The 16,312-nt window shown below is 38.5% G+C and overlaps 1 protein-coding gene across 4 annotated transcripts in view; it reads right to left on the bottom strand.

The window, feature by feature from the left end:
- Nucleotides 1-16,312, bottom strand: part of FRY (FRY microtubule binding protein) — a 453,339-nt gene that overhangs the window by 197,599 nt on the left and 239,428 nt on the right. For all 4 annotated transcript variants that reach the window (XM_063619275.1, XM_055244887.2, XM_055244886.2 and 1 more), the window contains one exon: nucleotides 2,728-2,781. In XM_063619275.1, coding sequence (XP_063475345.1) covers nucleotides 2,728-2,781 — 54 coding nt within the window. The remainder of the gene's footprint in view (nucleotides 1-2,727; nucleotides 2,782-16,312) is intronic.

Raw genomic sequence — 16,312 nt, 5'->3', positions numbered from 1 at the left:
TTTAGTCAAGTTTCTCTATGGCCTTATATTAGTCTGTTCTCATGCTGCTAATAAAGACATACCAGAAACTGGGTAATTTATAAAGGAAAGAAGTTTAATTGGCTCACGATTCTGCTTGGGTGGGAGGCCGCACAATCATGGCAGAGGGTGAATGAGGAGCAAAGTCACGTCTTACAATGGCAGCAGGCAAGAGAGAGCATATGCAGGGGAACTCTTCTTTATAAAACCATCAAATCTCATGAGATTTATTCACTATCATGAGAACAGCATGGGGAAGACTGGCCCTCCATGATTTGATTACCTCTCACTGGGTCCCTCCCATGACACGTGGGAATTATGGGGGCTACAATTCGAGGAGAGATTTGGGTGGGGACACAGCCAAACCATATCAGGCCTGAAAGTCTTGCTATCATTTTAAAACAGGACTAGATTTTGTGGCTTGTCCTCTCTCACAGTTCATTTGTGAGTTTATGATGTAATGATCAGAGGACAATCCTATGTGTCCTATTAGAAAGTTCTTAGTGACCATCTTACTATTGGTTCACACTTAAAGTGTCTTTAATACATAGAAATATGTTACAGGGCAGGGCTTCTCAAGCGTTAATGTGCATGTGAGTCACCTGGGAGTTTTGTTAGGTGGCGGATGCAGCAGTTCTGGGGCCAGGCTGACAGTCTGCATTTCTAGCAAGCTCCCAGGTGATGCTGATGACACAGATCCATGGACAACACTTGGAGATGCAAAGTTAAAAGTAATACAGCTAATTAAGTGACAAAGGTGGGATTTAAACCCAGGTTTGTCTAATTCCAAACGTCATGTCTTTTCCACAATACTGAGATTCAGAAATAGAAAGCTGAGTAACAAATGAGAAATTGTGTTTAAGCCTAGTTATTTGGGATTACTATTATCTGCAAAGTTAAAATTTAGAACCATTTTCTCAGAGGATAAAGAGAGGAACATTAAGCTGGAGAAAAATGTTTTTGAAGAAAGGACAGTGATAATTTAATAGGACAAAGAGATAAAGAATATAAAATAGAGTGGAAAGATAACAAAAGACAGGTGATAAGTATTTACATTTTTTTTTTCGAGATAGGGTCTCACTGTTACCCAGGTTTGAGTGCAGTGGTGTGAACTCGGCTCAACTGCAACCTTCACCTCCTCAAGTGATCCTCCCACCTCAGCATCCTGAATAGCTGGGACCACAGGCATGTGCCACTACGCCTGGCTAATTTTTTTTGTATTTTTGATAGCGGCAAGGTTTCGCCATGTTTCCCAGTCTGGTCTCGAACTCTTGGGCTCAGGAGATCCACCTGCCTCGGCCTCCCAAAGTGCTGGAATTACAGGTGTGAGCCACTGCGCCCAGCACTATTTATTCTTAAAAAGCCACAACTTGCCACATTTCCAAAATGGTAACACCAAACATCATATACCATATTCACCAAGGGTCTCTGACCACCTCGGCACCTGCCAGGTGACAACACCAGTGGACAATGTGACTAGAGAAGATAGTGTCATGGCACAAAGAGATGAGGCCCATCTTCCATTTCACCAGCATTCTGGAAAATGGCTAGCTTGGCTGGCAACAGAGCAAGCCCAGAGCCACGCCACCCTTGCAGGGCTGGCTGTGAGCATAAACCTGTGAGGTCTCCTTCACAGAACAGCTCATAAAATAGAAAACAAAGGATTTTGTCTGTACAATCATGATGTTTCTGGATCACACAAGTCTAAATTTGTACAGCCAGGGAGACTTTCTCTGGATTTCATATTAAAGGCAATTTCAAAGCCCTACAGAAAGTATACACTCTGTGTGTTTTTCATTAGACCATAAAATCACCGTACTAGCGCAAGCCAGGGAATATCTAGCAGTATTTTGTATCTGACGTTGGCACCAACTGAGGTTTTTGAAGAACATAATGTCCTTTTTGACATTAACTGCAAAAGTTTAGGAAACTTCACAAACATACCTCCAGCCTCCTCGGATGTCCTGTTATCCATCATTTTTAAACATGTCTAGAGCCTTCCTGAAGTTACTGAACCAGAATCTATCAGATCCTGATTTCATATGTTTATTACCTACTGTTTAGAGTTGAATGTTCTTTTACTAGTCCTAACCTATTTTCAAAGGACTTACTTTGTATTTATTCTGTCTTAAATCATTTTGTTCATGTATTATTTTCTCTATTAGAATCTAAGATCCTATACTGTTTTATACTTATTTTTGAGGTAGTATCTTTCTCACAAGACTGTGAATTCTTGAAGGCCTAAAACTTATCTTAGATTTTGTATCACCGGTACCTAGCACAGCATCAAGCAAATAGTAGGCCTTCAAAAAAATGTTGGATGAAAACAAGAATAAACTCTAGTGCAGAGATCTGATCATCACATAGTATCAATTATTTAGAAGAATCTCAAGTTTTTAAAGGAATGGAATATCCTTTAAACTCTCTTTTCTTGGTTTCTTTAATTCTGATATGTAAAGATTTAGGAAATAATCAATTGAAGACCTACTCATCCCAATACTTTCCAGTTCTTTTTGATTCTAACCAACAGACATTTACTGAACAGCTATAAACCACAACCATGAAAACTGCAGGGTACAGTTCTTAAGACTACATACCCATATCCTCTTTGAGGATGTTCATCCATACAACAATAGTGAGCATGCAGGCCTTGCCTTGCGTGAACGATGAAATAAAGGAAAACTAGTATATAACATATATATCACATACCTGATCAAATTGGGGGTCTTCTCCACGTTGCAGAGATTTTGTCAATGGCTTTTCCTAGAAAGAAAAAGAATATATGCAAGAATAATTATTACAGTCTCTTAAATAGTATAAAGGAAATGCCATTATTGTCACATTTTTTCTCATTCATTTCTCTCATTATGGAATGAGGAGGCGCCAATTTTTAAATGAGTGAGGAATTCTCCCTTAGGTATTGTAACCATAGTAGTTATGTTTGATCATTACTGTCACGACTCTTGCTATTCATCTTAATACATGTCTCTTTGACCAAAACATTAAGAATCTGATACTTAGGGAAACTCAAATTAAAACTACAATGAGATATCACCTCATACCTGTCATAAGGACTTTTATAAAAAAAACAAAAGATAATAAATGTTGGCAAACATATAGAGAAAAGAGAACTCTTGTATATTGTTAGTGGGAATGTAAATTAGTAGAGGCACTGTGGAAAAAAGTATGGAGGATTTTCAAAAAATTAAAAATAGAACTACCATATGATCCAGCAATTCAGCTTCTGGGTATGTATCCAAAGAAAATGAAATCAGTATCTTGAAAGATATCTGCATGCTCATGTTAACTGCAGCATTATTCACAATAACCAAAATAAAGAGTCAGTCTAAGTATCCATCAGTGGATGAATGGATAAAGAAAATGTGCTATATATATACAATGGAAGACAATTTAGCCTTAAAAAAGAAGGAAATCCTGTTATTTTTGACAACATGGACGAACCTGGAGTATTATTATGCTGAGTGTATAAGCCAGGCACAGAAAGACAAATACTGTACAATCTCACATAAACCTGAAATCAAAAAAAGTCAAATTCACAGAAGCAGAGACTAGAATGGTAATTACCAGGGGCTGGTGAGAGAGGGATGAGAGGAAATGGAAGATGTTGATCAAAGAGTACAGAGTTTCATTTAGACAGGAAGAATAAGTTCTGGAGAGCTACTGTATAGCATGGTAACTGCAGTTATGTGCTATGTCCTCAATGTATCCCCCAAAAATTCATACGCTGAAACCTTCAAGGTGATGGTGTTAAGAGGTGGAGCCTTTGGGAGGAGATTAAATCGTGAGGGCAGAACCCTCAGTAAGAGGCCCTAGGGAGCTTGTTCTCCCCTTCTGCCATGTGAAGATGCAGCGGGAAGGCACCATCTATAAAGGAAGGGGGCCCTCACCAGACACCAAATATCCCCATGCTTTGATCTTGGACTTCTGGGTATCCAAAACTCTGAGCAATAGATGTCTATTGTTGATAAGCCATCTACTTTATGGCAATTTGTTATAGCAGCCTGAATGGACTAAGACACACTGTATACTTGAAAACTGCTGAGAAAGTAGATTTTAAATGTTCTCATCACAAAAAAAATTTATGTAATGTGATAGAAATGTTAATTAGCTTGATTTACTCATTATACATATATCAAAACATCATGTTGGAACACCATAAATAAACTTTTTATTTGCCAATTTTATAAAAAGAATCTGATGCTATAAGTGGTCCTACGTCTTCAACGGCAACAACATAATAAAAAATGTAAAATTTATTTGAACAACTTAATATTTATCTTGAGACTTGACATATAATAGAAAGTTGAGGCCAGGCGCATTGGCTCACGTGTGTAATCCCAGCACTTTGCGAGGCCGAGGCGGGCAGATCACGAGGTCAAGAGATGGAGACCATCCTGGCCAACATGGTGAAATCCTGTCTCTACTAAAAATACAAAAATTAGCTGGGCGTGGTGGTGCGTGCCTGTAATCCCAGCTACTCGGGAGGCTGAGGCAGGAGAATTACTTGAACCCAAGATTGCGCCATGGCACTCCAGCCTGGTGACAGAGCAAGACTCCATCTCAAAAAATAAAAATAAATAAAATAAAATAAAAATAAAAGTTGAAAGCAATTCACTATTCCAAGTCCCTAGATTTAGAAGCAAAGTAAGGTTTATTTATTAGACTAGTACTGAGGGAGAACCTATCAATCATACATTTACTAGGTGTAACTGGTGAATTTGGGGCATGCGATTTGTCTTGCACCACATCTAGTTCTCTGCAAAAATAATATCAGTAGTAACAAGAGTCTACTACAGAAACAATTCTCCTTAATTATTACATCTTTGTTTACATTAGGAAGCTTTAACTGATCTTCCAGCAGAGCATTTTTTTTTCAATTCAAAGAGTTTAATTCAGACATTATTGACATTTTGAGAACTCCAGAAAATGTAACTCAAAGCAAGACAGTTTTCCAGACTGAAATTTCTGAGGAAAATATTCATCATGAATAGTTTTCTGTTTTCAATCCATTTCAGAAAAAAATTTTTACATATCTGGTAGAAGGATTTGAAGTATCTATTGTAAGTAAATTAATTACATGGGAAATGTTCATTCACACAAAGGAAATAGTGGTTTTATGCTGACTGTATTATACGTTTTCAAAATCACATTTCTTTGTGCTCTTTCAGAGAGCTTTTTAAAACTCGGACAACTTGAATTTTTAATTATAGAATAATATATATTGCTAATTCACCCTTTCCAAAATGACTCAACTCATGCAGCATTGCTTTTTAAGCCTCCAGCAGAGCATTTTATGTTACTTATCCTTATTTGTGTGTGTGTGTGTGTGTGTGTGTTAGTGTGTGTGTGTGTATGTATGTATGTGTGTGTGTATATATAGATACGTCTTTGCTATGGAAGCTCATTCTGATCCAAAATTTGGTTTAGGATTAGAAACAATGCAAAAGTTATATATCAAAAAATATTAAGTTTTACTTTGGCCAATGCAGGTTCCCTAGCAAGACTCCATTTATATGTACCTGCTCACATAGACCCTCTCACTGTGGGTCTAATCATTTCTCCAATCCTCTCCTCCACTCACAAAGATGATCTATACCTAAGGCATATACAAGCCCCACCCCTGCCCCATACTGTCTTTGTTCTTGAAGAAATGCACATGGTGGTCTTATCCTGCAATTCTGAGGTTTCACCAAGAGCCTTACAAATCAACTACTCTGTCTCCATTGCAAAATATACAGGTTCAAAATGTGTATTCATGTAAAATACAGAGAATACTGTGTTCTTATGAGTAACATTTTCTGCTCAAAGTATACTATCTAGATATAATGAATAGATACTATATGTTTATTCATCACTCAATAGTGACTGAGGGTTCACAATGCATCAAATGCTACATGCCGGGGTGGAATACTGAAGAACACATGATACCCGCTACTGGGGAGAAGAGTCGAGTCTGAGAGGGGAAATGTGGTTAACTTCCTCTCATGAGTGTTGTCTCTACTTGTTCATTATTCAAACCTCAGCTGAACTATCACTTCTTCAGGAAGCCCTTCTCTGAGCCATCCCCCAGCACTTGGTGTCTCTCCCTGTACATGCCTGCAAAGCCTCATGTATTTGTCCTTTCACTGACCTTACCATAGAGCAAAGTTACATCACAGTCATCATCTTGTGCAATTACACATTTATGAGTGAAGCACCAAGCACCATCCCTGCTAGGTGGCAGGCCCCAGAAATGCAGTGACCTCTGTTTCTCTCAATACTTAAAGTCACAGGACAGAGCATGGCTTGCCTGACATGTAGCATTCAACCCGACATGTAGCATGTGACACACTGTGAACCTTCAGACACTGTTGAGTGATGAATACATATAGTATTTATTCATTATATCTAAATAGTGTACTTTGAACAGAAAATGTTTGTTTACCCATAAGAACACAGTATTCTCTGTGTTTTAGATGAATATACATTTTGAACCTGTGTATTTTGCAATGGAGACAGAGGAGCTGATTTGTAAGGCTCTTGATGAAACCTCAGACTTGTAGCGTGAGACCACCATGTGCATTTTGCTTGGTGCTGGCTACGCATTTGCCAAATTAATAAAAGTTCTAGGACAGTGGTGTCCAGTTTCTTCAAATATGAAAATCCCTTTATTTTCTGTGTACATATCTTGTTATAAGTTTTAAAATTTTTAAAATACTTTTTATTGTGGTAAAATATATACAGGAGAAGATTTAACACTTTAAAGTGTACAAATCAGTGGCATTAAGTAGATTCAAATGTTGTTCAAACATCATCATTATCTATTTTATGAAGATTCCTTTTAGTTCAGAAATGTTCAAAAAGTTCTTAACCAAAACACACACACACACACTCTGAACATACACGATAGTAATTTTATTTTAGTATCTATTGTTTAAAACTATACATAATGACAGAGAGCTAATACTACAGCTCCAGTGATACTTTTAAATGGTTCTGGGCCAGGCATGGTGGCTTATGGCTATAATCCCAGCACTTTGGGAGGTCAAGGCGGGCAGATCACCTGAAGTCAGGAGTTCGAGACCAGCCTGGCCAACATGGTGAAACCCTGTCTCTACTAAAAACACAAAAATTAGCTGGGTGTGGTGGCGGGCACCTGTAATCTCAGCTACTAGGGAGGCTGAGGTGGGAGAATCGCTTGAACCAGGAGGTGGAGGTTGCAGTGAGCCAAGATCATGCCACTGCCCTGGGTGACAGAATGAGACTTCATCTCAAAAAAAAAAAAAAAAAAAGTTATGTACTAGAGTAGCAACAATACTTCTTTTATACATACTAGAAACATGGGAATACATCTATATGGGAGACCTTAAAACCCAGAAAAATGATAACTCAGCACACCTGTGGGTCTGTAGACCCTTACAACAACTCAGGAGTTCACATAATGGGAGCACGGAAGGCAGTCCTCTTTCACTACTACCTAAAAGAGGATCCTGCCACAGCGGGGAAAGAAAGGTGACTGTGTTTACCCACATCCCAAAGCTCCCATACCTAAAAGTTATTTTTGTCCCACTACAAATTAGATGGGAAGCTGATAAACATATTTTACACTTACACATTTTTGCATACATATGAAGGAAACAACATATTGTCAGGCTCACTTTCTCTAATAGGCAAAGTTGATATATATGTAAGTTGTTGCTATATATAAAAGTCAAGTCCATTAGCTAAGAACTTGGGGTCAATGCCTCAATAAAACAACATACTAAGTTTTCCTTAACTACGTTTACACAAATATGTTGTCTTTTTTTTTTTTTTTTGAGACGGAGTCTCGCTCTGTTCACCCAGGCTGGAGGGCAGTGGCATGATCTCGGCTCAATGCTGCCTCTGCCACCTGCATTCAAGAGATTCTCCTGCCTCAGCCTCAGCCTCCGGAGTAGGTGGGATTACAGGTGCATGCCACCATGCCTGGCTAATTTTTCTATTTTTAGTAGAGCTGCGGTTTTGCCATGTTGGCCTGGCTGGTCTCAAACCCCTGACCTCACGTGATCCGCTCACCTCGGCCTCCCGAACTGCTAGGATTACAGGCGTGAGCCACTGCGCCTGGACACAAATATACTGTCTTAATCATATTCTTTGAAGACTCAGCTTAAATGTCACTTCCCAGATGAAGCCCCTCCCCAGTTTTCCCTAGCAGGGTCACCTGTTAGTTGTCACACAGTACTTTATTTGTACCTATTCTTGTCAGCATTCCCATCATGTCGTAACTTGTCTGTCTCCTCCATACCCCTAGTACACAGTTGGAAGTTATCAGGGTGTGTTAAATGGCTGACTATATCTGTATGCATTTGGAAAGATAGCTTTGGGCACAGATAATCAGGTTCACATTTTAACATTACCAAGATTATCTTCGCATCAACATAGATGGTATCAGTGAAATGAGGCTTAAGAGTACAACTAGGGAAGAGAATACCACAGTGGCTAAAAAATAAAGAGAACAAAAGATGAAAGGGAGAAAGGGAAAGAGTGTAAGAAAGAGGGAAGAAAGGATGAGTGAAGAAATGAAGACAGGAAGGAGGGAAGGGAGGAAAAAAGGAAGGAAGAAAGATGGAAGGAAGGAAAGAGGGAATAAAATAAAGGGAAGAAAGGAAGGATGGAGGAAGAAAGAAAAGAGGGGAGGAAGGATAGAGAAATAAAAAGAGAGGAAAGGATAGAGGCAAACTTGCTCCAGCTCAGAAGAGAGCCATCTGAATACAAGGGAAAGATCAGTAAGTCTCAGGCCTGCTTCGGAAAAGAGACCTGTAAATCTAAGACCTCAAAATATGAAATTACTACAAGAAAACATTGGGGAAAAATCTCCAGGACACTGGTCTGGGCAAATTTTCTTGAGTAGTACCCCACAAGCACAGGCAACCAAAGCAAAAATTAACAAATGGGTTCACATCAAGTTAAAAAGCTTCCACACAGTGGCCAGGTGGGGTGGCTCATGCCTGTAATCCCAGCACTTTGGGAGGCTGAGGTGGGCAGATCATGAGGTCAGGAGTTCGAGACCAGCCTGACCAACATGGTGAAATACCGTCTCTACTAAAAATACAAACATTAGCCGGGCTGGGGGCGCACGCCTGTAATCCCAGCTACTTGGGAGGCTGAGGCAGAGAACTGCTTGAACCCGGGAGGCGGAGGTTGCAGTGAGCTGAGATTGCGACACTGCACTCCAGCCTGGGTGACAGAGTGAGACTCCGTCTCAAAAAAAAAAAGCTTCCACACAGCAAAGGAAACAATCAACAAGTGAAGAGACAATCCACAGAACCGGAGAAAATATTTGCGAACTATGCATCTGACAAGGGATTAAGAACCAAAATATACACGGAGTTCAAACAACCCTATGGGAAAAAAATCTAATAATCCGATCAAAAAATGGGCAAAAGACTTGACTAGACATTTCTTAAAAGAATACAAATGGCAAACATGAATATGAAAGGTGCTCAACATCACTGATCATCAGAGAAATGCAAGTCAAAACTACCACGAGAAACCATCACACCCCAGTTAAAATGGCTTATATCCAAAAGACAGGCAACAACAAATGCTGGCAAGGATACGGAGAAAAGAGAACCTTTATACACTGGTTGGTTGGAATGTAAATTAGTACAACCACTATGGAGAACAGTTTGGAGGTTTCCCAAAAAACTAGAAATAGCGCTACCATATGATCCAGCAATCTTTTCCAAATACTGAGAGGAAATCAGTATTTGGAAAAGGTATCTGCACTCCCACATTTGTTGCAGCTCTGTGCACAAGAGCCAAGATTTAGAAGCAACCTAAGTGTCCATCAACAGATGAATGGATAAAGAAAATGTGGCACATATACACGATGGAGTACTATTCAGCCGTAAAAAAGAAATGAGATCCTGTCATTTGCAACAACATGGATGGAACTGGAGGTCATTAAGTGAAGTAAGCCAGACACAAAAAGACAAACATTGCATGTTCTCACTTATTGTGGGATCTAAAGATTAAAACAATTGAACTCATAGACATAGAGTAGAAGGATGTTTATTAGAGGCTGGGAAGGATAGTGGGGGGTTAGTGGGGAGGTGGGGATGGTTAATGGGTAAAAAAAAGTTAGAAAGAATGAATAAGACCTAGTATTTGATAACACAACAGGGTGATGATAGCCAATAATAATTTAATTGTGCACTTTAAAATAACTAAAAGAGCATAAATGAACTGTTTGTAACACAAAGGATAAATGCTTCAGGGGATGGACACCCTTTCTCCATTATGTGATTACTATGCATTGCATGCCTGTATCAAAACATCTCATGTACCCCATAAATATATACACCTACTATGTACCCACAAAAAACAAAAATAAAAAATAAAGAAAAGAAAAGAGAACTGTAGAGGTATGCTTCTGCTTGCAGTTCTACTGCAGGACACCAGTTGCATGAAATTCAAGATTTACACATTCAGATATCCTGGTTTTTAAAGAGCATTAAATAAGTAGTAAAGCAAAATTAGCACAGAATACACAATAGGTATTTAACCAACAAGTAGAAACAGATTATGGCAAAGGAAGCTCAAAATAATGACGCCATTCATCAAGTAAGAACAGTGTACTTCAAGTAAGAATAGAAAGACTTCATATACTTTAAAAATTTGTCTTTGTTCTATATTTTGGTTTAATTTTATTTATGTACTGGTTTCATGAATTGAATATGTTTATTTTCACAAAATCACTCTGAAAAAGCATAACTTTGGAGTGATGGGTCCCTGAAAGTTCTTAGCTGGCTAAAACTGAAGACCTTAGGTCTGACCAGATGCCCCAGCTCACTGAGTGACAGTGAACAAACGAGAACCTGGGGTCCTGGGAAAACCCAAAATACTGAGACTTGGCGTTGAACATCAGTGGCTGCTCACAGCACAAAAAAAGTGAAACCCAGACATTACGTCCCTTCTGATGGAAGAAAGCAGTAACAAACAAGAAGCTCAAACCTGAATCTAACCAGGCCTTTCTATCTAATTTCCAATTTTTAGGAAATACAGGGGTTAGAGGAATATATTACATTACACCAAAAGATGTAATCAGCCACATCCAGACTGAAGGAAAGAGCGGGAAAGAAAGACGTTTCCTCAATAAATAAGTTTTGAGAGGGTAAAAAAAAGAGAAATGGAGGGGGAGTCTGTTGATTTCTTTAAAAGTCTACTGCAATGTGTGGACCTTATTTGGATCCTGACTCAAATATTTTGTTAAAAGAAAATATGACATTCATGATACAATTGGCAGTTTGAACACATGGGAGATTTGATGATGTTAAGGGATTGTTGTTAGTTTTTTAGATGTAGTAATAGTATTGCAGTTTTGTTTAGAGAAGAATTTTTTTAGAGATACATATGGAAATGCTTAGAGATGAGATGATTTTGTTACTAGTATTCGCTTCAAGTAATATCAGGGGAAGGTTCAGGGAGTGTGTAACAAATCGGCTATGAGTCGATAACTGTTGAAGATGACCATTAGGTTCATTTTGCTATTCTGTTTGCATATGTTTATGTTTTAAATTCTTTAGAAAAAAAAACAAACAAAAACTAAAAACAGGAGGTTGTGATGCATCACTTATCATCACTGTTAAAATATTACAATGTCTCGTTTTTAAAGATGACATAAAATACTCTCAAAACTTATTCTAATAGCAATTCTCCAATTTTTTTTACCTTTTCCTGGTGGAGCTATAAAAGGGACCACTGTCCACTTCTCCCCATTTTCAGACTGGGTTTGGGTGGCCGAATCTCAGAGATGCCTCGCCTGCTGTGTGAGAAGTGAGATGTAGCCCTCAGTCTGCATTCTGAGCTTCTCTTTGAGTTTTCTCCCTCTCAATCACAGACTGCTGCTGTCCCAACCCACACAAGCGGAATTTTCTCCTGCGCTGAAGAATTCTGCAGGAGTTTCAGTATTTGCATAGGAATACAGCTGTTTGTACTTCTCACACCCTGAGGAGTTCCAATCTTCCCTGCTCCCAGCTTAAAAAAATACAGACTTTAAACACTCCTTGTGTCCACATCTAACTAAGAAGGGCAGAGGAAAGCCATCGCCCTCTACCTTAATTTTCAAACAATTTCGGTGTACACTAATTACATTTTCACTTCACAATCTTTTCATGTCATACATCTCTGTGATCTTTAGGAGGAAAGAAAGATGGCCAGACAGACAGGCCACAGTCACTTAGAAGTCTAGAGGGAGTCTGATATATCAAGAGGTGTTTTATTTGAGGTATACAAGGGGCTCATTTAATACAAATAACTTTCTACTTCTAACTTTTTAGAGGCCTTCCAAAATTTCAAGGGTGCGCCACATAGTTAAGATTTCACTAATCTAGAAGATCCAAAGTATTACTGCCCTCAGAGATATTTCTTTTTTAAAAATGTGTATACATTTAAGGGGTAGAAATGCAGTTTTGTTACATGGATATACTGCGTTGTGGTGACATCTGGGCATTTAGAGAGATTTCAATGAATGTGTTTAACCCAGCAATGCTATTGGAGTTAATATGAGATTATTCAATTAGTTAAATATATCACTAACCTTGCTTAAGATGCTATTTTAAAGTCTTTTAATTATTACAACAGTGGATGTAGCAGTTAAGGGTGTGGGCTTTGAAATCTGAGAGACCCGAGTTTGAATCCAAGTCCTCACAACTTATGGCCCTTTCTTAACTTCTCTAAGCTTCAGTTATCTTTTCGAAAAAATGTGGATACACACAATCAGCTGAGGGTTTTGATATCATCAGCAGTGAAATTTTAAAATGTAAATGTCTGGTCTTAGTGGTTAATAAAGAATTTCAGAATGGAACTACCACCATTAGGATCTCTCTTCTTCACCAGAACATGGGAAGATGCCTAGTGGTGAGCTTCCTCACCCCATGTGGCGGTACCCTTCACAGTAGAGAGCTGTGGACCCAACTGTGGAAATGCACCAAAGCATTTTGTTCAGAACTATCTGCACCCAGCAGCAGGCACTCTACTTCAGTATGAACCAAAGAATAATGGGGTCCCAAATGTTTTCACGTCTGACATCTTTTTCTCATCAGATCTCATTTGTGCCAAATTTGACTCAAGTTTGGAAAAACATCTAAAGAGTGAGCCTGAGGACTCACAGTTCTGAATACTGACCATTACTCCCCAGATGACTTCCACATCATGAGGGGTAATCGGCGCCCCAGTGGTGTGATTCATCTTGAAGATGTACTCTGGTCATGTCAACTGACTGCCCGCATGGATCACTGGACTTCTGGTGGAAGACTTGGCCCCCTTGATAACCTGCTTCAGTTTGTAAAAATGGACATCACCCTATGACGTCCTGAGTAGGTTTCTAATAACTAGTGAGAAATTGTTAAAACCCTTGAAGGTCTGTGGAAGAAGGGTACTTGTGGAAACTGACAAAACTTCTCCTCTTTTATTCCATTTAGTTATTAAAATGAATTTTCTTAAGCGAAATAATAAATGTTGCCTTTCACCTAAAATATTGGGGAAAAAGGAACAAAAGAGAATGATACAGAAGACACAGCTGAAATAAATCCAAGGTACTATCAGGTAAGATGCTGCCCAGTACCCTATGCTATGAAAACTGAAGGCAGATGTAAATCTGGAAGAATATGTTGGCACTTTTTTTTAAGCAAAATCTCTTGAGATAATCTGTCCTATTTGCAGTAGTTTTGCTCATTTCAGTGGAGCCTATTTCTCTGCCACATTTAACAATCCTAAGTACAAACCTATTATTTGAACAGTGGAGGAGAAACTTCAATTAAATTCAGTTACAAAGTTAATCTTCATTTTAATTGAATAAAAGAGCAGCTCTCATAGGCATTCTTTAAAAAAGAAAAAAAAAGAACTACAGCAGCTGCTAAGAAATGTAAGATATAACCTTCATTTGTTTGTTTCTGGGTAACTTTCTATTTTGTTGGTCTTTTCAATTTTATTTGTCCCAATATACCCCTCTAACTGTGCATGTTACGTTCACTCAGTAGACTTTCAGTGTCTACTACAGTGTGTGTGGATGGATCTTTTCCTGTCTCCTTCAGGACATCGCTCCATCAGCCAGCTCCTCAGTGACCCCTGTCTTCCACCCTTCCCTTCTCTTCGGTCTTTCTCTCAGCTATCAACATTAAACCTTTTCATCGTAGTGCCTTCCTTGACCACACATCCACCTCTGGCTGTGGTTTCCTTTCTAATCCTCTTCTCATATTCAGTTCTCCAATGGGTGGTCTACATTTCCTGTCTTTCTTTCCTCTCCTATTCAAAATGTCTTCAACTACTTGCAATCTGGCCTTTCTTTCACCACTAAAATTAGTCTCCCTAGGGACCCCAGTAATTTTCCAAATGGCAAATCTGGTGGCCATTTTTCATGCTGGATCTTTTAGCAGCAATGTTCACTCCCTTCTTTCCACTTGAATCACCCCCCACCTCCCATCTGTTCTCCTCCTACGTCTTAGACATTCCTTCTTCTTTTTTTCTTTTTTTGGAGACAAGGTCTCACTCTGTCACTTAGGCTGGAGTGGAGAGCAGTGGTGTTAACACGGCTCACTGCAGCCTCATTCAAATGATCCTCCCACCTCAGCCTCTGGAAGCACAGGCATGTGCCACTACGCCTGGCTAATTTTTTTGTTTTTATTTTTTGTAGATAGAGATCGGGGGGTCTCACCATGTTGCACAGGCTGGTCTGAAACTCCTGGACTCAAACAATTTTCCCAGCTCAGCCTCCCAAGGTGCTGGGATTACAGGTGTGAGCCACTGTGCCCACCAGACATTCCTTCTCTGTGGCCTGCATAGTCTTTTTCCTTGAATGTTTGTATTCTTCATGGCTGAATCACCTTGGGAAAGCCTATAGGAACATTCCAACCCCCTGCCTTCAACCTAAGTGATTACAACTTAGGAACTGAGTAGAAATTCCCAAAAGCATCAGGAAATATTATCAAATAGAATATTGTGTTTTAAGAAATTTTAAAAGTCAGAATATACTAGATATGTATGTAAGCAACAGTAAAAATACCTAATAAAACAAGTCTTATTGTTAGCATGACCTATAGAAATCAAAATTTGTGCTGGTTAAAATTGCTACAATTCTATAGTAAAACTTGCTATTGCTGAAAACTGTACTGATGATTTTCAGGAATGTCGAAATGCAAAATGTTGTGTGAAAGCATAGCAATAGTACATCACAGTGACCTTAAGGAATGAGCCATTGTTACTTGGTATTATGCCATTATTATTGAATGTATTTTTATTGGTATTTTCTGTCACTTTAAAACATATACTTCCAGATGATCTTTTGTTTGTATTAAAAAGGATGTCTTTGTAAATAGTACAAAGAACATATCATCAGAAAAACTAGACTGAAAATAATGAGGAATTATCTTCGTCTGGTTTTGTATTCTCAAAAAAAGGAAACTTCGATAATCTCTTCATAAAGTCACCAGAAATAAAAATAAAAATAAAAATTATGGCCTTATCCATGAATGAATTGAATTGGATACTATTAAATTGAAGTAAAAAGCCCTCTGATATTTTTTATTACCTTGTGATACTTTTCACATCATTTATTTGCTATAAGGTTCAATCAAACTTTTACTATGGTGGTGCATTAAATCTCATTTCACAGCTGATGAAGTTCCATTTAGGAGCCACAGAAGAAATGTGTTTCATCTACATGTCTCCAAGCATACTCATAATAAAGAAAACAAACTTATGAGCTCATCTGAAAGATCACCTCATTCAGCCGTTAAATTAAATCTTTTTAACCACTAACAATGCTATGTTTCTGGGTTAGGGTGAATTTTCAAGTTTTTGGTGAATATCCTTAATAGATTATTTAAGGGACGTTCCAGGCTAAGCTGTTTTGCTAAGAAACAGCTATTTTAAAAGTTATTTATTTATAAATTGAAAACTAGCCAGTATGTTGTCAAGTGTGATATAAATATTCCCTATCTGACCAGCAATGTTTTAGTCTCTTTTCAGGACAGCATTACTTTGATTCTATCACTACAGTCAACAGGCAGCTAAATGAAATTACTTTTACACTATATTTCCCTTATTTGGTCTGTTGAAGCAACAGCAGCCTCTATTTAAAGAGGAGTTTGACCAACAAGACTAGCTGATTATCCTTCTGGGAAGCTGACTGGAATCCACAGTGCAGAAAGACATTAAGGCTGGCATTTCTGCTATTTACACATCCTTAGTCAACAGACATGTAACCTTTGCTTAGTATAGGAAGATTGGCATGTAGAGCAGTGCAGAAAAACCA

This window comes from Symphalangus syndactylus, chromosome 15 (assembly GCF_028878055.3).
Source record: "Symphalangus syndactylus isolate Jambi chromosome 15, NHGRI_mSymSyn1-v2.1_pri, whole genome shotgun sequence".
In the NCBI taxonomy this organism is placed as follows: Eukaryota; Metazoa; Chordata; class Mammalia; order Primates; family Hylobatidae; genus Symphalangus; species Symphalangus syndactylus.
Note: the sequence above shows the minus strand (reverse complement) of the source record. Positions and strands in the feature narration are given on the sequence as shown.